The sequence below is a fragment of the Toxorhynchites rutilus genome, chromosome 2, assembly GCF_029784135.1.
Source record: "Toxorhynchites rutilus septentrionalis strain SRP chromosome 2, ASM2978413v1, whole genome shotgun sequence".
NCBI lineage: Eukaryota > Metazoa > Arthropoda > Insecta > Diptera > Culicidae > Toxorhynchites > Toxorhynchites rutilus.
This window is the reverse complement of record NC_073745.1, coordinates 316993255-317016512: the sequence shown is the minus strand read 5'-3', so window position 1 is coordinate 317016512 and position 23258 is coordinate 316993255. Positions and strand designations below refer to the sequence as shown.

The 23258-nt window shown below is 39.1% G+C and overlaps 1 protein-coding gene across 23 annotated transcripts in view; it reads left to right on the top strand.

Moving 5' to 3' along the window:
- Nucleotides 1-23258, top strand: part of LOC129765026 (glucose transporter type 1) — a 647147-nt gene that overhangs the window by 468740 nt on the left and 155149 nt on the right. For 20 of the 23 annotated variants that reach the window (XR_008741328.1, XR_008741330.1, XR_008741327.1 and 17 more), the window contains one exon: nucleotides 15134-15299. The exons of 1 other annotated variant lie outside the window; for it this stretch is intronic. Coding sequence is in view for 18 of the 22 variants with exons in the window: in XM_055764813.1 (XP_055620788.1) it covers nucleotides 15134-15299 (166 nt within the window). In the remaining 4 variants the exon portion in view is untranslated. Of the gene's footprint in view, nucleotides 1-5000; nucleotides 5554-13943; nucleotides 14437-15133; nucleotides 15300-23258 lie in introns of those variants that run through there. 2 more of the 23 variants (XM_055764823.1, XM_055764825.1) reach the window with 2 other exon arrangements.

Sequence of the window (23258 nt, the reverse complement as noted above, 5' to 3'; positions counted from 1 at the left end):
AAGAGCACTTGAAGGCATTTAGAGCTTTAAGTGCCGCTTGACTGTCAGAGAATATGCAGATGTTAGTATGTCTATACTTTCTTTTGAGGCAGACATTAAGACATTCTATTATTGCAGCTATTTCTGCTTGAAAAACTGTTGGCCAGTTTCCCATAGCCACAGAGATTTTTGTTCTGAGACCATACACTCCAGCAGCTGTTCTGATTTCCATTTTCGACCCATCAGTGTAGAACGTGATTGAACCATTACGCACGTTGGGGCCACCTTCATCTCATACTGGGCGAGAATGTTCGATCACTCTGTATGGAATGTCATAATTGGACCTAGGTTCCACCCAATCATTGTTCATTTCTGAGGCTGGTTCAATAGGCAAAAGATTCAGGAAGCTCAAGTGACCAGTTTTGTCCCCGTCTAGTATTTTTTTCCATCTTTTAAACTTTAGAGCGCTTTTTTTAGCCTCTAGCTGAACATATTGGTTCAAAGGTACCAGGTGAAGGATAGCCTCCAATGCCTTTGAGGGTGTACTTCGCATTGCTCCAGTAATTGCATCGCATGCTAGTCGTTGGAGTTTGTTTAGCTTTTTTTTAGCTACAGTCTCCTTAGTCTTTGGCCACCATACAAGTGAGGCATAGGTTATCCTAGGCCGCACAATTGCAGTGTAAACCCACATCACCATTTTTGGTTTAAGGCCCCATGTTCTTCCTATCATTTTAGAGCATGCCCATAGAGCTGAGTTGGCCTTGCTGATTATTGAATCTAAGTGTGCGTTCCAGTTTAATTTAGCATCTAAGATTACACCTAGATATTTCTCTGAAGCGCTTCTTTTTATTTCCTCTCCCCCAAGATTTTTTCTTTTTGGTGAACAGAATAATTGTTGTTTTTGAGGGATTTATGCTCAGACCTTCTGTGATACACCAAGATTGTGTAAAGTTTAAGGCCATCTGCATTCTGCTCGATAACACGTCGTCAAACTTGCCTCGTACATTTATGACTAGATCATCGGCAAAGCCCACAACTTCGAATCCTTTTACCTCCAAACTTATCAGAAGGTCGTCAAATACAAGTGACCAAAGGAGGGGTAATAAAACCCCTCCTTGTGGGCAACCTTTCGTTGCAATCACATATGTTGAAGACCCGTCCAGCTCCGAGGTGATTCGTCTATGTGTGAGTATGCCCTGGATCCATTTGAGTAGGCAGTTATCGAAGCGTCTTTTTCTCATCGATTGTGCCATTGATAGATAAGAAGCATTATCAAAGGCACTTTCGATGTCATGAAACGCGCATAGAGCGGTTTCTTTTGACGAGAGAGATTTTTCAATTTTTGTTACAAGCGTGTGTAGCGCTGGTACTGTGGATTTGCCTGATTGGTAGGCAAACTGGTATTTAGATAATGGGCATTTGGACATTTTTTCCATAGTTTTCCATAGTTTCGCCCTTTTTCAAGGGAACCTAGCCCGTTTGTATGGTCTTTTACCAGAGTCTTATTGAGTCTAGCAACGGTTGGAGTACTTTCAATGCTTTCGCAGTTATGTACCCAGGATTTTCGTTTGGGTCGTCTCAGTTCTCTGCTGTACTCAGTTAGAGCCGTTTTGTATTGAGACCAGTCCGAAGTAATTTTTGGTCTGTTGAATAGTTTCCGCGCTGTTTTACGAAGCTGTTCAAGTCTTTTATTCCACCAAGGAACATTTCTTGTCGAAGAAACTTTTCTCAGTGGGCAATTGTTGTTGTATATAGAGACTATCGTTTCGTTTAATTCTTTTGAAGCTGATTCAAGCTGCTGAATCGGCCGTATTTTTGAGTTTAGAGTTTTTGACTCGAGTTCAAGGGAACACCGATCCCAGTTGGTTTTTTAGGATCGCGGTATTCTCGTTGAACTGTCATGCCACCATCCCATTCAAAAATAATGTGTCTGTGATCAGACAAAGACGCCTCTTCGGAAACGTGCCAGTTATGAATCTTGTCAAGAATAACCGGGCTACACAGCGTTAGGTCTAAGACTTCTTGTCTGATTGCGTTTATGAATGTTGGTTCATTTCCTTTGTTAACAATATTTATGTTGTTTGACGAGAGAAATTCTGAAAGACACTCACCTCGGTAGTTAATGTCGGTACTTGCCCACATTGTGTGATGAGCGTTGGATAACATCCGATGATGAAGTCCTTGTTGATTTCCCTATAGTAGTTAACAAACGCCGCTACCTCTCGTGGGGGAACCTCAGGAACGTCGCCAGGAAAGTAAGCCGACGCAATTACGATGTCGGATCTTCCTTTGGCGGTTGGTACTTCCACTCTGATTGCGACGATGTCCCTTCGAATGAACTCTGTAATAGGAAAGCATTTAATGTTTGCATTTACTAAGACAGCAGCTCTTGGGGAGTCCCCCTTGTCATCGTAGAACAACTTACATGAACCTGTTTGAATACCTAGTATTCTTCCTTTGTGAACCCAAGGCTCTTGGATAAGAGCTAGATCCACAGCGTCTTTTGTAAACCTCCTGGATAACACGCTCGACGCTGCTTTAGCGTGATGGAGATTGAAATTATGGTCAGGTTTTTTGCTTGTTCCAGTGTCCATGCTCGTTTTGGATCTGGAGTGATGGGGGGTTTGAAGAAACTCACCTTTTTCACTTGACGTAGTTGAAGTTCCTACTCTTTTTGCGATTGCTTTTAAGATTGAACCGCTTGGGCCAGGAACAGTCAGATTGTCAAGTTCCTTGTTTTTCGGAGAAACTTCTCGAGGAAACTTCGATTTACCCCTGCTGAAACCCTGCTGATGACTTTTTGAACATTTTGTGGCTCCTCAAGCTTGGAGTCACTGGGCTCTGAAGACTTCAGATTACCTGGGTTTTTGGAGTTATGAAGTTTCTCGTTTCTTGACACCAGATCTCCTTCGAGCACACTGGAGTTTTTTTGAGTTGTGGTTTGGCGCTGCTTTGGATTAGTTTTCCTCAGCTTAGTTTCGCCAAATCGGAAGTTTATTTTGAAGTGGTTGCTAACCAGTTGACGCATTGAAGCTTCGTCGACTGTTAGCGTCCAATCCGTGTGGATTTCATTGGGATTGGATCTCTTGAGTATTCGCCATTTATTGGTGGAGAGATTCTCGTTTTGGCTCTCAATGAGGCTTTTGAGTCTCTCGTCGCTGTATGTTGCACTTTGTGAAAAGAAGGCATGAAGAATCTCTGGACGCGGAATATTTTTTGCGTCTAGAGCAACCAGTTTTGTGTTATCGTCTAGGGTTATCATGGGAACCGCTTTCTTTAACCATTCCGAAGATTGATGGTCTTTACAAGAAAAGATTAGATAACCCGACATATATGAGCGGTTGAAAAACTTGGATTTCACCGGTTCATTTCTTTGTTGCTCTATTGCAGTGAGTAGAGCATTCTGAATGGAATCTAGTTGAGTTGTAGTCAGCTCAGTGTTGGGATAGTTCTCCGGGAGAATACCAACTTTGATTTGCTCTAAGGCTTCTTTGAAGGACATTCCAGATTCGATAGTGGTTGTTGTGGTATTGTTTTGAAAAGTGTTTTATGCAACTTTTTTCTGCTCATTCTGTCCCGCTCTTTGTCAGGGGCAAAGATTTTGCTTCTATTTTTTAGGAATCGGTTTTTTATCACTACTAGGTAGAGCCGATCCTCGGGGGCGTTTTATTGTCCAAGAGATATGCTTTCAGAGTGCTTTCAGACGAGCTTCCTTTGCAGTAATCCAGCTACGACCAAGTTCTTCAGTTTTCTTCTCTGGCCCTTGGTGAGGTTCTTTTTCCACGAAGAGTGGACCTCGACTGAATCTACAACTTTAGATTCAGTTTTTGTAGTGACGCTACATTCGTCACTATCATCCTCTAGCGACTCACAACGAATCGGAGTATTGAGGATGGAAGAGGAGCATGACTGAACATCCACAGGTGCGTCACTCAGTACTTCATCCTCTTCAATACTCATAGAGTCGACCTCTATGGATGTTTTTTCCGACAGAGAGAGGCTGCCAGAACCCGAAGTTTTTTTTATTGTTATCATTTGGATTATTCATAGAAGTCCCACGAGTCTCACGGTAAAGAAGGTCCGCTGCATCAGTGACCGACTTAATGCAGCAAGGGCAGACGGTACTGTGTAGGGTGCCCTGGTGCTCCACAGGCTCCGTTGTCGGCAGGGTTTAGACCCCCCCCCCCTACCATTCATCCCTCGGCACGGGTCGCTTTACACCTTGGATTAGGGGTTTATCCATAATAACCATGGATAACAGCTATAACAACCATCCTCCTTTACTGGGGCTTTGGACCCACTGCTCTGGTTCTCAATAATTTCAGGTTCTTATTCGGACATTCTATTGTTGGGATCTGTCATTCGCAGGCGGAGTTCAAGCCCGTTACGAGTCAATTGATTATGATTTCCATTTTCCTCACTCATACACACAGAAAATATTTTTCATAATGGATTTGTTTCTACTTCATTGCACTCGATCTAATGTATTTCATCGAACTCTTACAGTTGATACACGGAACAACATCACAGCATGCAAATTTTGATAACGAAACTTCTTTTTCGGAAACATTTGAAAATAGTACTGGTCTGCCATCCTTTTTGTCTGTCACAATTGCTCAACTCTTCCGCGATACATGCTGGTATTACTTTGCCCCACGATAAGCAACGTCCCAAATGCACTTAAAATCATCATCAAATAATGTTCTCTCAACGCCACCGTACATACACAAAAAACTGAGGTTGATTAAATCACCCACTGCCGAGATCAACTGAGAAATTTTTAATTGTACCATAAACCACATCGCGCCATTTCATCAATCAATGTAATACTCTCTAACGATGCGATTTTCCGAACGATCGCAACCTATCGCCGGAACCCAGCGGACACGCGTTCCGTTTCGGCCCACGATTCCGACAAACTCTCCGGGTCCAATTTGTCAATTTTACTCTTCTAACTAATTGCCTACGAATCTATCCCAGCTCTAATTGATTGGAACTTCTTCTCTCTTATAGCTACAAATAACCGTAATAGTGCAACGAGGAGGAAAATTGATTTTCTAATTTAGTGTGCGATTCGAAGCGAGCAAACAGAACGCACAGAGAACGAATCCTTCCCTCCCTCACTTTAAGCGTTAAACACAAAACAAAACAAAAAGCTTAGGATAGTAATAAGGAGAGAGACAGAGACAAACGAATCAAAACACTTACCAAAAACAAAAAAAAACACTCGAGATCGAGGAGGGCCAATCGGAAAATAATAAAAGAAAGTTCCTCTCACACCCACGCGTGCGTCTAATTTTCTGGGCGAATCCTAATCTAGGAAGCAGAGCAAAAAAAAAAGTATCATTGAAGCACATTAAACCTTGGCAAGTAGCGATTTATCCGACTCCCAACCGAATTCCAAATTGAACGCAACGAAAATCGACTGAATCAAACACTCACACACATATTCGCAGGCATAGAAAAAAAATCACGGGGGTTTTGGTCCACCCAATATAAGAAGGAAGAAGGAAAAGTTATAGAAGAAGAGAAAAAAATATATTTCAAAATGTCGTACGGTGATATTTCTTACGGGTAAGTAATCGAGCGTGTGAGAACAAACCAACAAAAATGAACCCCAGCTGATATCGAGCTGCTCCCCTCCTTTTTTCCCCCACATCTGAAACACCACCCCCGCCACTGTTTGTTCCCTATTTGTATATCTCCTGTATGTGTGTGCGCCTTTCCGTTTTCCGCGAATTGCTTCATCCCGCAACCAGCAAACAGCTACAGTTACAAATTATCAATTGATCGAAGCAACAACAACAAACGGAGAGAAAAAGAAAACACTAAAAATATTTGCTTCCGGTCCAGAAACAGGCGGCGAGCGGAGACTGTGCTTCGCGACAGAGGAGTTTATTTCCAGCTGACTTTGCATCCCGACTCATCCCGATGCTATTTAAAATTAATGACTTGAGCGGATTTTGTTTGTTACGATTTACTTCCGTTCGAGGGCTATCCCCTCGTCCACCCCGGTCCATGCTAGGCCAGAGATCCATCCCGTTCCTCCCACTTCCTGTCCCATATTTCAGTTCGTTTGCTGCGAGAATGTTGGTGGCCATCACGTTTTCGAAAACGTCGACGAGGACGAGGACGAGAACTGCTACGAGAGTGACATGAATGGATGTCGTACATCCCCCAACCGGAAGTCGAGATGGAGACAGAGAGCGCTGTAAATCGATCACAATTTAGCGGTGGCGTTTGGTTACGTTTCGGGGTTTTAAGTTTCATTTTGTTGTTAACTTTTTATAGTGCGGTTTCACAGAACGATTGCAGTCGTTTGGAGGATGTCTGTCAACTACGGATACAATGAATACAATGAAGTGTTTGCTGAGAATTTCAATTTTATGCAGCGAGGACGGTGACATGACGGCAAGGAGAGTGATTCGAGACCATTTTTTCGACAAATCTTGTCCTCTAACCCCGACATTCTTCCGAAATAGAAGGTAAAAGTGACGAGCCAGCCAAATGTGTTGAAAGTCACTATAATACAGAAATAAAAAAAAGGTATCAAATAAGATGAACCAAAACAAATGATAGCATCCAAACATGCACTAAAACTCATTTAGTTTCAATTAAATGCTACTATTCTGAAGGACTCTTTGGACGACTTATTATTGTAACATGTTTTTTTGTAATTTTGAAATTACAATAGTGCATGCACATTCGGGTGCCAATGAACGTATGGGAAAAAAATCGACCCTCAAATTTCAAAAAGTTCACCACCTCGAAAAAACACCCTGTGCCGAATTTCAGCTCAATCGGACTTAAGGGAGAGTGGCGCAAAGTGGTTAAAGTTTGAGTTTTTTGAAAATCGAAAAATCACCCAAGGAAATCGGGGTTTTCGAAAAATAAAATTTTGATACCAAAAGTCTTAAAACTGCATGAAACGTCGAGATCTCATGGCATCTCGAAAACAATTTTTATTCGGAATACGAAACGAAAAGTATGGTTTTGGGTGCCAATAAAAATTGTTATCTCGATTTTTCATTCAGAAATGCTGCGAAATGTTGATTTGCACGATAATATACCCTATGCAAAATATAGCTCATTCGGTCTTCATTTACTGGTGTTACAAAAGTTTAAAATTGAGTTTTTTGAAAACCGAAAAATCACCGGAAATCGGAGTTTTAAAACAAAATTTGATGCCCAATGTCTTAAAATTGCATGACACGCCCCCGTTCCCGATTTTGTATAACTGAGTTTCCCATTTTTTCAAACTTTAGCTTTTCTACAATAATTTTGGAATGTAAATGAAGTGATAATACATAAAAAAATATAATAGCCCAATAAAATTAATATTACATCTAAATGCTCAGAACGCATTGGCCAAATTTCATTTATGGCACACTTTATTTGAATTAATTTTGCGAGACTTTGATGGTAATGAATTACGGCATTGGCCTTCATTGGCATCGACATAATCTTAGGAACTACCTTCTCCTACTGTAGAATTACGGGATACAGTTTGTATCAAATGTTTTTGAGCTGATTCCAATTGCAATATTTTGAAGTATTTTACTACTGATCAACTTACCAAAACAAATATTAACCTGGGACAGGTAAGCAACTAGATTACTTTTGATCGAAATAATTATTCAATCCCAATTGCAGTTGCAACACGTCAAACTCGTTTTTACCTCCAAAACCTCAGTCCCGCGTAGATCGAAAACTAACTAAACTAAACTCGATGCCGAGTAAAAAATCATCTCTCCATTCTGTAGCAACAGATTCTTAAGCTTATCGATAAAACAAAAGGAAATATTTTCACCGAATAGATTCAAAGGTTCAACGAATACATAAATAACGAATAAACAAATAAATAAATAAGTAATTAAATAAAAAAACAAGGAGCGCTCGTTTCATTACATCTGCAAATGACCTGCATCAAATCCTCTCAAAACCTAAGCACAGAACATGCAGGAAAAAATGAAAGATTTCGAATGCTTATAACTCGAATATTTCTCAATAAATCGGGAAGATGTTTGTATCAATTGATAGAAAATATTTATACGCGTTTATCTAATGAATAAATTGTTATTTACCATGAGATAAACAATTGAACAAGCTAGAAGTGTAACGCGTTCTCCAAACGCCCTACCTGTCTCGTTTTGATTGGACCGATTTACGGTTTCCCCAACACAGGCTTCAAAATCAATGTAGGGAATCTGCTTTGCAAATACATGCAAGTGGGAGGGGGATTTTTTGTTCCCATCGAAATGAGCTATCAAAACCAAGGTGCCTTACATCACATGGCGTTTGTTCAAATTCTTTACTTACGCAGCAAATATGTTGAAATCAATTGAATACTAAAATTGTTTCATTCAATCAATACGAACAAATGATTACTAAGCCAACGGTAGTCCCACGTCAACCTTGCGGTTATATCATAGACATAACTCGCCCATTTTTTCTTTTCTTTAATCCGATGACACTTGACAGCTATAAATAACTAATTTTGAATTAATTTTTTAACACTGTTGATAAAATACAGACAAAGGGCCTGGCCGGGTAAGGGAGTAAAAAATGCCCCAAACCAGATCACCAGCTGTATGGCAAATATGGTATAGAATATTAATTAAGAAATTTTGGTGGTTTATTTGAATCCCTATGTGATTCAACATAGGATCTATAGTGAAAAACGTACTTTTTCGTTTATTTCACGCCATCCTCAAAAGCTTCGAGATTAAATTTTGTAAGAAATACTGAATGTACAGTACAGTACTACTATAATTCATATTTAAATGTGTTCCTACGGCTTTTCTAGATATGTGTGGTTTTTTTCTCAGATTATTTTCAGTGTTGCGCGGTACAAAACAATATTTTTTTTATATTTCCAAAAAGTCTAGCTGGGTAAGGAAGTAAAAAGTGCCCCCAAACTAAATCACCCGCTGTATGGAAAACATTGTATAGGGTACTAAATAAAACATTTTGGCAGTAGTATATTTGAGTCTTATAAAGGGTGTGTCACATCAAATTGCATCACGGAAAAAACGCTGTAAAAATTCGCCCAGTAGACCGATCCTTTTGAAAATTTTAGACAGTAAAATAAAAACTATTAAACAACTTTTGGCATTTTCTTTTTATTCATACTTCGAGCCCAAGCCCGTATGCTCGCACCTTCCTCTTTACCCCGTCCATAAGGTTCTGTACAACGTCAGGTTGTAGTTTTTTTTTTGAACAGAAATTCATTTTCTCTTGAAGTCCGCCTCCGATTTGACAACTTTGCCACACCATGTACTTTTTGGCAAACTTGGATAGTTTCTGCTTGCGAATCTCCTCCGGAACGTTGAATTTTTCCTCTGCGGAGAAGAACAACAGGCCCGGCAGCTGACGAAAGTCCGCTTTGACGTAGGTTTCGTCGTCCATTACCAGACAATGCGGCTTCGTCAGCATTTCGGTGTACAGCTTCCGGGCTCGCGTCTTCCCCACCTTGTTTTGCCTTTCGTCGCGGTTAGGAGCCTTCTGAACCTTGTATGTACGCAAGCCCTCCCGCTGCTTGGTCCGCTGGACGAATGAACTTGACAAATTCAGCTTATTGGCGACATCCCGGACCGAACTTCTCGGATCACGTCTAAACTGCTTAACTACGCGCTTGTGATCTTTTTCACTGACGGAGCATCCATTTTTGCCGTTCTTCACCTTCCGGTCGATGGTTAGGCTCTCGAAGTATCGTTTTAGTACTCTGCTGACCGTGGATTGGACGATTCCCAGCATCTTACCGATGTCCCGATGTGACAACTCCGGATTCTCGAAATGAGTGCACAGGATTAATTCACGACGCTCTTTTTCGTTCGACGACATTTTTCCAAATTTACGAAAAATTGACAGTGAAGCATGGCCAACGTGATCTATACACTCTTATCTGATTATAAACGAAAGCTGAAGATATAATTCCTAAAAATTAAATTTCTACAGCGTTTTTTCCGTGATGCAATTTGATGTGACACACCCTTTATGGCTATATATAGATCACGAATACAATAAAATAATCGATTTCAAGAAAATAAAAATAAAAAATTGTTTTTTTTGCTCTTGAAAATTCAGGAAAAAATTACGCCACATGTAGAAAAAAAGACACATACGAACGAATTTAAATAAAAATTAGAGCAGAAGTAGGTCTCAAAGTTATATTTTTTTTTCAAAATTTCGAAATGCCATAAAAATATATATTTTTTTGTACCGCGTATTTGATTTTTTTATTATTAGATTTTCTGATGAAAAAATTGTTTGAAAATATTGATCGATACACCTTAGTGAGATGTACTTTCAGTATTTTTTTATTCATATTTTTGTCTCAAAGCTATTGAGAATTGTGTGAAAACACGAAAAGGTGCATTTTCACCATAGATCCTATGGTGTACCATATAACGACTCAAATATATGGTACCACTGTCAAAATGTTTTATTTAGTACCCTATACAATATTTTCTTACAGCTGGTGATTTGGTTTGGGGGGACTTTTAACTTCCTTACCCAGCCAGACCCTTTGGAAATATAAAACAAAATTGTACCCCGCAACACTGAAAAAAATCACACATATCTAGAAAAGTCGTAGGAACACATTTAAATATGAATCAGAGTAGTACTAAATCTCTAAATTCAAAAAAAAAAATTTTTCAAAATTTCAATATTTTTTTTAATACTTAAATTTTTGATGAAATTTTTCTTGATACACCGTAGTGAGATGCACATTCAGTATTTTTTTCGAATTTTTATCTCGAGGATTTTTTGAGGATGGCGTGAAATAAACGAAAAAGTACGTTTTTCACAATAGATCCTATGTTAAACCACATAGGGGTTTAAAAAAAAGGCAAAATTTCTTATTTAATATCCTTTACAATATTTACCATACAGCTGGTGATTTGGTTTGGGGGAACTTTTTGCTCCCTTACCCTGCCAGGTCCTTTCACATTTTTCGCACATTTTTGATATATAGCATTAACTTTAATTAAAAAAAAGTTGATTTAAAAGCGTGTTTATTCCTCCAGAATATCCATTTTGCATTTTCGCTTCACAGAAATGGAACACGGAGCACAATGTTGTCTATGACGAATTGCGCCGCAAGTTTGACACATTTGCACAACTCGATTGGACTTGTTGTGCAAATGTGTCATAATTTAGATAATTTAGACTCTGACGCTGTTACGGCATTGCTCATGATAGCGTCTCCCAAGTGAATGTATTCTTCCTCAAGCTACTTATGTTGATTAGGTCGTAGGAATCACAGTCGTTCGCTATCTACCTTCGCGTACATGTCGACCATGAATTGTTGGTACAGCTCACGTCATTATATAATAACATCATACGATACACATAAAATCCATCGAGTGCACTCCTTTATTTTATTCGTCTAATATTGCTATTCAGAACTATTATTTCAAAATGAGTAATAATGTTCATAATGAATAGAGTACCAGTGGCAGGTTCACGTTGTCTAGTGTTTGTGCAAGATTTATCTTGTTCTTTCAGACGGTCGGGCATTTTTCTTCAAAGATATTTCTTCTGACTTGCATTGTAGTCACACACTGCTCACCGTTCTAGATTTTCAACCGGTGAGGAATTCTCTCCTAGAGGTGAATTTGGTCATTAAAAGGAAAGAAATGGGCAAGAGAATATTGCACATTTACTTCGCTTTGAAGATCACAATGATTAGCAAAAATTGCCACAAAAACTTTTTTGGATACGCTAAAATCTGCAATCCTCGACGAACATTTCCAAATCTGAAATGTGTTGTTCACTTCACAATGTTTGAAAGACTTTCAGTGAATGATGACAAAAAAGTGAAGGAACAAGGGTTGTTGTCTTTTGCGTGACTGTCATTTTGTAAACCGAGCAAGTGTGATTTGAAGTATTTCAAAATTCGTTATGTTCATTCAAAAATACTTCCAGACGAAGTGAGGTTACTTGCAAATGTGTGGATGAAAGTTCGATCTAGCGTCATCTGTCATTCAACAACATATATAAATTCGTTCTGTTATTATTTGAATATTGTTTGTAAAAAACTACTAAAATCGCGATTAAAAATAGAGTCTGGGAGTTTAAAGTTGTGGTTATAGGTATTGTTTGAAGCAAAATTTAAGAACAGAAAAATTTCAGTTATATCAGATTTCTTTTCTGCATAGAGGCACTCTAATCGGTATTAAATATTCAGTAATCGGTATCCTAGCGGTATCGTATATAGTTTACTTAAATACAAAGGTATTTTTTTTTCATTCTACAAACACACAATTGGATAGAGAATTATAAAATGTCTCCGCGATCTCAATTGATGAATTTGATGAGAATTAGAACTAACACAAAAGCAATCGTAGAAATATAGTGAAGTTTTCTTCACGAAAACCGAAATTTGCATCACAATACATTCATTTCAAAGCTTCCAAATAGTCAAATCCCACAAATAATTCCACCATATTCATCTGATTTGACCTCCTGTGACTTTTTTTTTCCGAAAATTAAGGCAAAATTAAGAGCACCTTCTTGACGATATAAGGATCATTCGTACGGTCTCAACATAAGCATTGGTCACCATTTCTCAAAAAGATATAGAGAGCGCATTTCAATAACTATTAAATCAATGTAAAAAGCCTATTGAAGCTGACGAAGTTTTTGACGTGGGACTACGTCTAACCGGAGTATATGGGGGGTAAAATAAAAACTCAAACACAGAACATGCAGAAAAAAATGAAAGATTCCAAATGCTTGTAACTCGAACATTTCTTACTGAATCGGAAAGATGTTTGCATGAATTGATATGGAATATTTCTACGTTTCTATCGCAATTAATACAATGTTATTTTTCATTAGATGAACAATTGAATAACTGTGAAATGTCGAGCGTTATCTAAACGCTCTAACTGCCTAGTTTTGATTGGCCCGATTTACGGTTTCCCGAACACAGACTTCAAAATCAGTGTACCTGCGGGAATTCGCTTAACAAACATACATGCAAGTAGGGGGTATTTTTGTTCCAACCGAGCTGTGTTTCTCTAACACGGACTTCTAATCAATGTGCCTGTGGGAATCCGCTTTGCAAATACATGAAAGTCGGGGGTAATTTTGTTTCGACTGAAATGTGTTTCCCTAACAGACTTTAAATCCAAGGAGCGTGGGGAAATTGGCATTACAAATTCATGCAAGTGGGGGGCATTTTTGTTCCGACTGAAATTTGTTTCCCTAACACAGACTTCAAAACCAAGATGTCATCATACCAAACGTCATAAAATTTACTTATAACGAAGAACATAATTTATCACAATACATGAATAGAACCTCACAAGGCATTACACAAACTTTTTACTCACAAAGCAAATATGTTGAATTCAATTGAATTCGGAAATTGTTTCATTCAATCAAAAATGTAATCAATACAAACAAATGATTGCTAAGTTTAAGGTAGTCCCACGTCAACCTTGCGGTTATATCATAGATATAACCCACCCATTTTTTCATGAATTCACATTCATTTTCTCTACCTGCTGTAAACCTACCTATTGCATGTAAACTGAGGAACATATTCTAAGCAACACCACTTTTTCAAAAGATGGTATCGCTATCTTAGCCTATTTTATATATTTACTGTTTTGAGTACAATTTTTTGGATATAGAGAGCATACGACTTACAAGTGAGGGTAGATAATGTGTGATAGGAAAGACCCGCCCAGACAGTATTAACGAGTGCATATATGAAGAATCAAATCTTCTACTGAAAGTACAGGACTGGAATTAAAAATATAAACTATAGGTTGTGTACCTATAGATAAAACTTGATCATTTTTCAAAGATTAAAACTAAGAAAAAACCGCATGTTTATAACGAAACCTAATACATTATGGTTTACAGAATAACTAACAATCTAACGAAATAATACCTCCCAGAAAAAGAACAAGTAATTCGGCGCACAAGCCGCCGACAAAGTTTACCGTGGGGATTAGAATTCAAAAGCAGTCTACCTTCTCCGATTCTCGCCCCAACCAATTTATGTGATATGATTTTATGTTGTACTCCTATTGTTTGAAGATATCTTCTCCCGCCGAAACGGGACTCGCCTCATTACCTCCTCCGTACGATTCCCTAGCCAGCACGACTCCCCACCCCCCATCTATCCAGGTTGCGAAACTCAAACAAGCACAAACACCAAACCAGCAAAGTTTTATTGGCATTCGAAAAGTGATCCTTCTTCCTTCTTCTTGTTTTCCGGCGAAACGACGATCTGCGGCCGAGCGAAGCGTCCCGACAAATTTACACATAAAATATGGAACAGTTAGTTTCCGCGCCGAAGCAAATCATCATTAGCTGCTCCACTCACTGCTATGAATTTTAATGGTTTACAGGCAGCATCAGAAGCAGCTTGTCCGCACCAAACGGCACACAAAGTCGTAAACATGAACAGACCTCAAGAGCGTCGCCATATTTTCGGTAATTCGTAATTCGGGGACGGAAAAACTCCACGTAACATGGGACAAGAAAATAAATATCAATTCATGACTGAAATGCTACCCGGGACAATTAAATATTCACTATCTTGCTACTGTACCACATGATCCTAAAAATCGGTGCCTTACAATAAAACAGCAATTCTTTCTCAAGCTCGTTGCAAATCATGTTTTGATTTTTTTTCAGTTTCGGTTTGGTTCGTTTAAGAATGCTCATTCGTTGCGGTAGTAGTGTTATCTGCAAATGAACAACTATGACAGGAATCATTTGCCAGCTAATCAATAATGTTTTATGCTTCAATCATTGTTAGAGTACAGAACGAAACTATCCTTACTATCTAATCCATCCACCCGCGCGCATCACACCCAGCGGCTTTCACGTAGTCAGTCAGTCAGTCGATCGGCCAAAGTCTCCGTTCCATGTAGAGTTTTCTCTCACTTTTAGTTTTTACTCCTCGTAAAGACAAACCATCCCATCCATCCAGCTTTCGATAATCAGTAATCACTCGTTTTTTTATGAGGTGGCACCAGTTCTAATTCGATATTTTTCTTTTCTTTTCTTCTCTCATGATTCATCCATTTCACATATAAAAAAATTTCTCCGTTCCATCAACACCATTTTTTTCGGATAATATTAATCATCCATCCCCTCCCCCTCGACTCACGAATGCGCCGCACAGATTGCAGAAGCAGGTCAGCGTGATGAGCATGAATCTGTCGGCGAAGTTAGACGATCTGCAGCGGGGTGACCGGCATCTCGAGACGACGGTCGCCCTCTGCGAGATCCGGACGCAACTGCAGGAGCTCACCAAGTCGGTGGAAAGCTGCCAGACCGAGGTCTCGGAGGTAAGTACTATTAACTATTCGGTTTCTCCCGTCGGTTGGCACTGATAGCTGGCGTGCGCATTGCAGAAAAAATGTGTTTCATGGTTTGTCATTGCAATGGCTATTTACATGCAGTTACATTTTACTGCGATACGTTTATTAAACCTTTGTGGTCGTATTATATTTGGGTGTCGTATTGGTCGGAATTATTTTTCCTTGAAAAAGTATTGATACATGCAAAATTATGAAAAAAAATATTTTTTTCGTGAACTATACATATATACTAACTTAACAATGTATTTTAATGTTATATTTTTATATAAAAATTATATTTTATATTTCGACTTCGTGTGAAATCTTTCGAAACAGTCTCCAAGAGTAAATCATATGAAGTATAATCAATACGTACTTTTATCTTTATTATCCGTTGAATATGGGATACTTTTGCCATTGATGCAATAAATATGTAATTAATGCTAGTAACATGTATCCGAAAAAAATAGCATTTTTCACTTTCAACAAAAAAATTTATATTACATTATTCAGATGACATAAGACACTTATGCAAACAATTATTCTGTTCTTTAAAAACAGCTACTTCAACATAGTTTAAACCAAAAGATACTCAAATAATGATTTCAGTGTATCCGAAATGAGCAGAACTTTTCACTTTAGATGAGCAAAGATGTTGTCGTTTGAGACACTTATGCGATTATTCAAATAACATGAGACATTTATGCAAACAGTAGTGATGATACTTATGAGCAGTCTTTTCCATCGCTCCAAAGTGTTACAATGGCTAAATTTGTCCCACATTCCTATGCATTCAACGCATTGTGCGTTGTCTTGTGTGGGTGACTACTTTGTTTGATACTGAGTACCGTTATCTATTACTCATAGGAGCACCGTATTGATTCGTGACCAGGTTCACGTAGACATCAAGCTTCGTTTAGGAAAAGCATTAACTGATACTTGGTTGAGTAAAATATGAGATTGGTATGGTTTCTTGCTGTGGTGGCTGAGAGCAGACAAACGACCAGAACGGTAAAAAAGGTATGGTGGCTGAGAGCCGAATAAATCCAGTTACAAAACTTTTGATGGACAATTGGATCTGCTGACTAATGCCAGTGTCTAGTCTATAGGCATTCTCATTGGGTGACGATTCCAGATGAAAATGTCTTTTTGATGTGTTTTATAGGCCACAAAGAAATGTTTTTTATATTTACTTACAAAGAAAAAATTGAAAATTTGAATTTTTCATCAAATACCCCATTTATTTTATTGAAAAAACTGCATGATCTTACTCTATAGACACTAAATCGAACGCTTACAGAGAGAAACTTATTAACTTGATTCATTTTAAACGAATTTCAACAGAATTTTCTGCCGACACTCTAAAATCGCGGTTTTTCTACATAAAACTGACTCCCAAATTAATTTTGTACAATTTTTGCAGCCCTCAAGCTGGGTATCGAATTCTCTACGGAGAAAACTGAAATGGTCGTTTTTTCTAGGAAGCACGAACCCGCCCAATTCCAGCTTCACCTATCCGGCAAAACGATCCAACACTCTATGTTTTTCAAATACCTGGGTGTATATTTTGATTCTAAGTGTACCTGGGGGAGACACATTGCGTATTTGAAACAGAAATGCCAGCAAAGAATCAATTTTCTCCAAACAATTACCGGAACATGGTGGGGTGCCCATCCAGGAGACCTCATTCAGTTGTACAAAACAACGATATTATCAGTGTTAGAATATGGCAGTTTTTGCCTCCGATCAGCTGCCAGGATTCATATTCTCAAGCTGGAGAGAATACAATATCGTTGCTTGCGTATAGCAATGGGGTGTTTGCATTCGACACATACGATGAGTCTCGAAGTCATGGCAGGAGTACCCCCGCTTACTCTTCGGTTCACAGAATTATCCTACAGATTTCTCATCCGTTGCAAGATCATGAATCCATTGGTTATTGATAACTTCGAAAATCTACTCCAACTGACTCCTCAGTCAAGTTTTATGTCTTTATACCATGAGTACCTTACACACGACGTGCACCCTTCACAAGGCATCTCCAACCAAGTTTGCTTCCCATACTTTTGCAGTTCCTCTGTCATTTTTGATCTGTCCATGCGACAAAAAATCCATGGAATCCCAGATCACCTACGCTCCGATTCTATTCCGCCGATATTTTCGGCAGAATATGGGGGTAAAGTTAGATCTGATAAAATGTTCTGTACTGACGGTTCATTCATAAACGGGTCCACTGGCTTCGGCATCTTCAATGAAAATTCCAGTGCCTCTTTCAAACTCAAAGATCCTTGTTCCGTGTATGTCGCTGAACTGGGTGCGATATACTATGCTCTAGGGATCATTGAAACACTGCCCATCGACCATTATTTTATTTTTTCAGACAGTCTCAGCTCAATAGAGGCAATCCGCTCAATGAAGGTTGATAAACGCTCATCTTATTTCCTAACAAGAATAAGACAACTATTGAGTGTTTTGGTCGAAAAATTATTCAAGATTACCTTAGCATGGGTTCCCTCTCATTGCTCGATTCCGGGGAATGAGAAAGCGGACTCGCTAGCTAAGGTGGGCGCTTTAGAAGGCACACTTTTTGAAAGGCAAATTGCTTATAATGAATTTTTCCACATTCCTCGTCAGTATACGCTCGTAAGTTGGCAGCGCATTTGGAGTGGTGATGAGTTCGGTCGTTGGTTACACACGATTATCCCTAAGGTCTCGACGAGTGCATGGTTCAAGGGATTGAATGTAGGTCGTGATTTCATTCGCGTGATATCTCGGCTTATGTCCAATCACTACAACCTAAACGCGCATCTCTATCGCATTGGGCTCGCAGCAAACAATCTTTGTGATTGTGGCGATGGCTACCACGACATCGAGCATGTTGTCTGGTCGTGTATCCGGTTCCATGCTGCTCGCTCTCAGCTCTCTAGAGCACTGAGAGCACAAGGCAGACAATCGGATATCCCCGTCCGGGATATCTTAGGTAGCCGGGATCCTGATCTTCTGCTTCATCTATACCTGTTCCTCAGAAACGCCGATGTCAACGTTTAATGATGTTTCCTTCAGTGTGTCCCCGTTTCATATCCCTCCTATCCAAACGATAAACTTTTACTTAGTCGCGGCAATACATACACACACTCTTTACAGATACACGGGCCAAAGGTTGTGCAGTCCACTGATCATTCAACAAGAGCCAAAGGTTGTACCGCTCATGACAACTCTACACGAGCTGATGGTTGTGCCGGCTAGTGATCATTCTATCCTGGATTCCTCGAGTCGAAAAAGACGCACCATGCTAGATATGGGGTACAGACTAGGGGGGCGTTGCTGATTAATGGTCAGCTGCATCCCAATAGGAAGTATCCCGTGTCGGGCACACGTACAGAGCATCGAAGACTGCGACATACTTATTATAAGAACACTTGTAATACTAACCTCGAGTCAACCGCGAGTAATCGGTTACATATTACTAACATAGTCTAAGCAAACATTGTCAAAATATTGAACTCCCGGCCCCGTTAGGCTGACGCCATATGAGTCTTAATAAAATCCCAAAAAAATTGATGTATTTCCAGATAATATTCCAAGAGTTATAGTTGCCACGGCCTTATAAAGGGTTAATATGGAAAGAATGACAGTGTTGCATCCTGAGTTGCCAATCTTCCACTTTTTCCTATATATTGCCAGTTTGTTTTAAACATGCCAGCGACACAGCCAAAGGCAACAAATCTCCAGTTTTTTTTAAATTTTCACATTTTTATCCAGCTTTTTCATTTTATCGGCATTTGCAAGTTTTTTATCCCCAAAATTATATTCTTTTCATCTAATTGTGAGAATTTCTCTCCGCTCCACTCATATCGAAGATCTTTATGACGATTATCGTCTTTTGCTATCTATATCCGGTCCTGAGAGAGCATTGGGAACATATCTAAGGAAAGGCTGCCCATACTTATTCACACTAAAATTTGTTTCCCATGGTATGGCGCAGTGTGCATCATATGCATATAAACTCATGCCTGAGAGAATTGGGCAGCTGTCTAAGGGCATCTACTTCTATCTAGGCTGTAGTCCTTTAGGTAACAGAAAGATTGCTGAAATTCAAAATCTCTTAGAGTTGAAACCCAAATGCTGCATCCGTCAGCCACGCGGTGGATTCCATTAGAAGGTGTTGTCAAATGTATATTTGAACGTTACGAACCGCTCCGAATTTATTTGGATTTATTTGGAATGATGATCATGTAAAGCAGATCCAAGTAAGATCGAACTATGATGATTTAAATGACCCTTCGACGATAATTTATTGAAAATTCTTGTCTTATGCTCGAATCATACCGAACAATATTGACAGATTATTTCAAAACGAAAGTCCGAAACAATTCACTTCGCATTTGAGCATATCAAAATTATTCAGAACACTTTTGGGTAACTTTTTTAGGGCAGACTATATGAAAAATACAGGGTTTTCCAACTTTAAATTCCGAAATAAAACACACTTAGAATTCGAATTTCGAAGAAACTTTTATTTCAAATTAAAGTTTGATTTATGCCATTATGTGTGAAATACAACATCATTCAAATGTCCACCTAGGGCTTCCTCGCACACCTTGATCCGGAACAGGTAATTTTCGATGACTTTTCGGCACATATGGGGCGGTATCTCGGTCATAACTTCACGAATGTTGTCTTTCAAATGTTCAAGAGTTTGCGGAGAGTTGGCATAGACACGGTCTTTCGCATAACCCCACAAAAAAAAGTCTAGCGGGTTCAAATCGCATGATCTAGACGGCCAATTGGCATCACCAAAACGCGAAATTATCTTCTTCTTCAATGGCACTAACGTTCCTAGAGGAACTTCGCCGTCTCAACGTAGTATTACTTGCGTCATTTTTATTTGTCCTTAGTTGAGATTTCTATGCCAAATAACACGCCTTGAATGCATTCTGAGTGGCAAGCTCTAGAATACGCGTGATCACAGTGCAAGTCGGAGGGAATTTCTTTGACGAAAAATTCCCCCGACCAGAACGGGAATCGAACCCGAACACCCGGCATGTTAGTTATGACGCTAACCACTCGGCCACGGGAGCACTTATGCGTCCCGCAATATGGCCATGTTCGGTCGTGTTGTGTGGCACGTGGCGCCGTCCTGCTAAAGCCACATGTCATCCGTATCCATATCTTCAATTTGTGGCAGAAAAAAATCGGTTAACATGCGGCCATAGCGCTCACCATTCACAGTTACCGTCTCGCCGTCCTCATTTTCAAAGAAATACGGCCCGATGACTCCACCAGACCATAATGCGCACCAAACAGTGACTTTTGGCGGATGCAATGGCCTCTCAACAATCACGTGTGGATTTTCTGAGCCCCACATACGGAAATTTTGTGCTCCCGTGGCCGAGTGGTTATCGTCAAACCTAACATGCCGGGGGTTAGGGTTCGATTCCCGTTCTGGTCGGGGGAATTTTTCTTCAAAGAAATTTCCTCTGACTTGCACTGTGGTCACGCGTATTCTAGAGCTTGCCACTCAGAATGCATTCAAGGCGTGTTATTTGGCATAGAAATCTCAACTAAGTACTAATGAAAATGACGCAAGTAATGCTACGTTGAGACGGCAGAGTTCCTCTAGGAACGTTAGTGCCATATAAGAAGAAGAAGAATACGGAAATTTTGGGTGTTCACATAACCACCGAGCTCGAAATGTGCCTCATCTTTGATGAAAATTTGATGCGAAAATTCAGCATTTTGCTGCTGTTGTTCGTTCACCCAATCGACGTATGCCCGACGCATTCCATGGTCATCACGCTCTAATTTTTGTACCAGTTGGACTTTATATGGATGTAGGTGCAAGTCCAAATGCAAAATTCGCCACAATGATGTGTTTGACAAGCCCAATTGCTGAGCACGCCGTGGAATCGAAACATTCGGGTCATCCTCCACACTGACAGCAACAACAGCTATATTTTCGGCCGAACGTACATTACGATGATGCACAGGTTTCACAATATCCGCTACGGATCCAGTTTGTTCGCATTTACGCACTACATTAGCGATTGTGTGCTCTGTAGGCCGTCCATGACGACCAAAATTCGTCCGTAATGCTCGAAAAACATTTGCCGGTTTCATCATTTTTATAGTATAATTTAACAAAATTAACACGTTGTGCGATGCTAAAACGATCCATATTGTAAAATGGCAGACATTCAACTAACGATATGACGCTTTGGTTGACAGCTATGTCAAATGGTTGTCAGCGCAGGGCTGTATACTTTCGGAAGCCCAAAATTGAAAACCCTGTATAACTAATTTGAAAAACGTACAGTTCGATCAGGAACATTATGTCAGTTTGGATAATGTTTATCTAGGTACCGCGACTGAAATATTGATCAATGAATATTTGTTCGTATGTAAAATCTCAGACAACGCCGTAGCTGAATTTAGGACCGATTCGATAAGTTTTTCTATTGCACTCTGCAATCAATTTCCAAAATGATTAATGATCCTTTGATCACCAACATGACGATAATTGATCCACCCAAGGTCATAGAAAGGAAGCATGTGTCAATTATTCCCCTTCTACGAAATCTTCCGAATATTTGCAATTGAAATTACCTTCAGGATATCGATAATGAATTTATGGAGATCTGGAACCTGGAACTTACTGACTTCACTATAAACTAAGGCAAGGATGCTTCTTTGTTTTGAGGTAAAATTTTGTCACTGAAAAGGAATGACAATAATTTTGCTTTCTTTAAATTAAAAAAAAAAACGATTATTTCCAAAATTCAATTTGAACAAAACTAACAAATAGAAAAGCAACAAAAACTGCGCGAGGAATCCCAGCTTCCAAAAGTTATGTAGACACGTATAAAGAACAGTCAGGATTATTTAGAATGATACAAAATGTAAAAAAAATGTAATGATCAAAAGTATGATCGCAAACAGGATGAGGAAAATTAAAATACTACGGTATTTATGTATTAACGCCACCGGAGCGATTTTTTTTATGAATTATTTTTTTTCGCAATAAAATTCATTCGGATGTTAATGTAGGGGGGGGGGGCGAAGTACAGGGAAACTTCGATATAACGTACCCTCGATATAACGTACATTTTACCTCGATATAACGTACACATGTTCAGTGTGTGAAAAATATTTTCCGAAATAGGTACTGAGAGTTTCATGTCAATCTCACAGGTTCAACAAAGGCCTTTGCTGGTCTGTACTTTTAACCAATCTCGAAATACAACTGGTTTTATGATTCCGGATTCTAAATGAATCAACAGCATGAAGGGGAACATCGGGAGAAAGGTTGGCTTCATCTTTTAGTGGAACTTTTTCATCATTATTTATTTACCTCACCCAAACAACAACACAAAAAAGTAATATAAGCTATGTTCCTGAGTTCTTTATTTTGCTTCGATATAACGTACAATTCGATACAACGTACAATTTGGAAAGAGAAATGTACGTTATATCGAAGTTTACCTGTACATTACCATTGGCCTCAGAAAAAATTCATTCCGAAAAAAAATCATAATGAAAATTACGCTCCGGTGGCGTTAATACGTAAGTACCAATGGTACAAACTAACACTGTCACTGTATATTCTAATTTTACTGTTACAAAATTGAGAAAAATTTAAAAAAAAATTACCAGTTTTTTCCAGTTTTTTGTTCAGCTTTCTCCAGTTTTTTTCTTTAATTTTGTCCAGCTTTTTCAAAAAATTGGTTGGTACCTCTGGTTGCATCCATGTGCATTTTGTGTACATTTTGTTTGCGAAGATCAACGGGCGTAGAGCAATTGTTATTGCTGAATATTTTAAAGGTTTTAAACCTGGAGATATCTTTAGACTCCTCGGAATCAACAGAAGATTTGTTTACCGTACCATAGGTATAGGTACCATAGGGATAGGTATGTACAGACCGAAAGTAACAAGGACAGACCACGGTC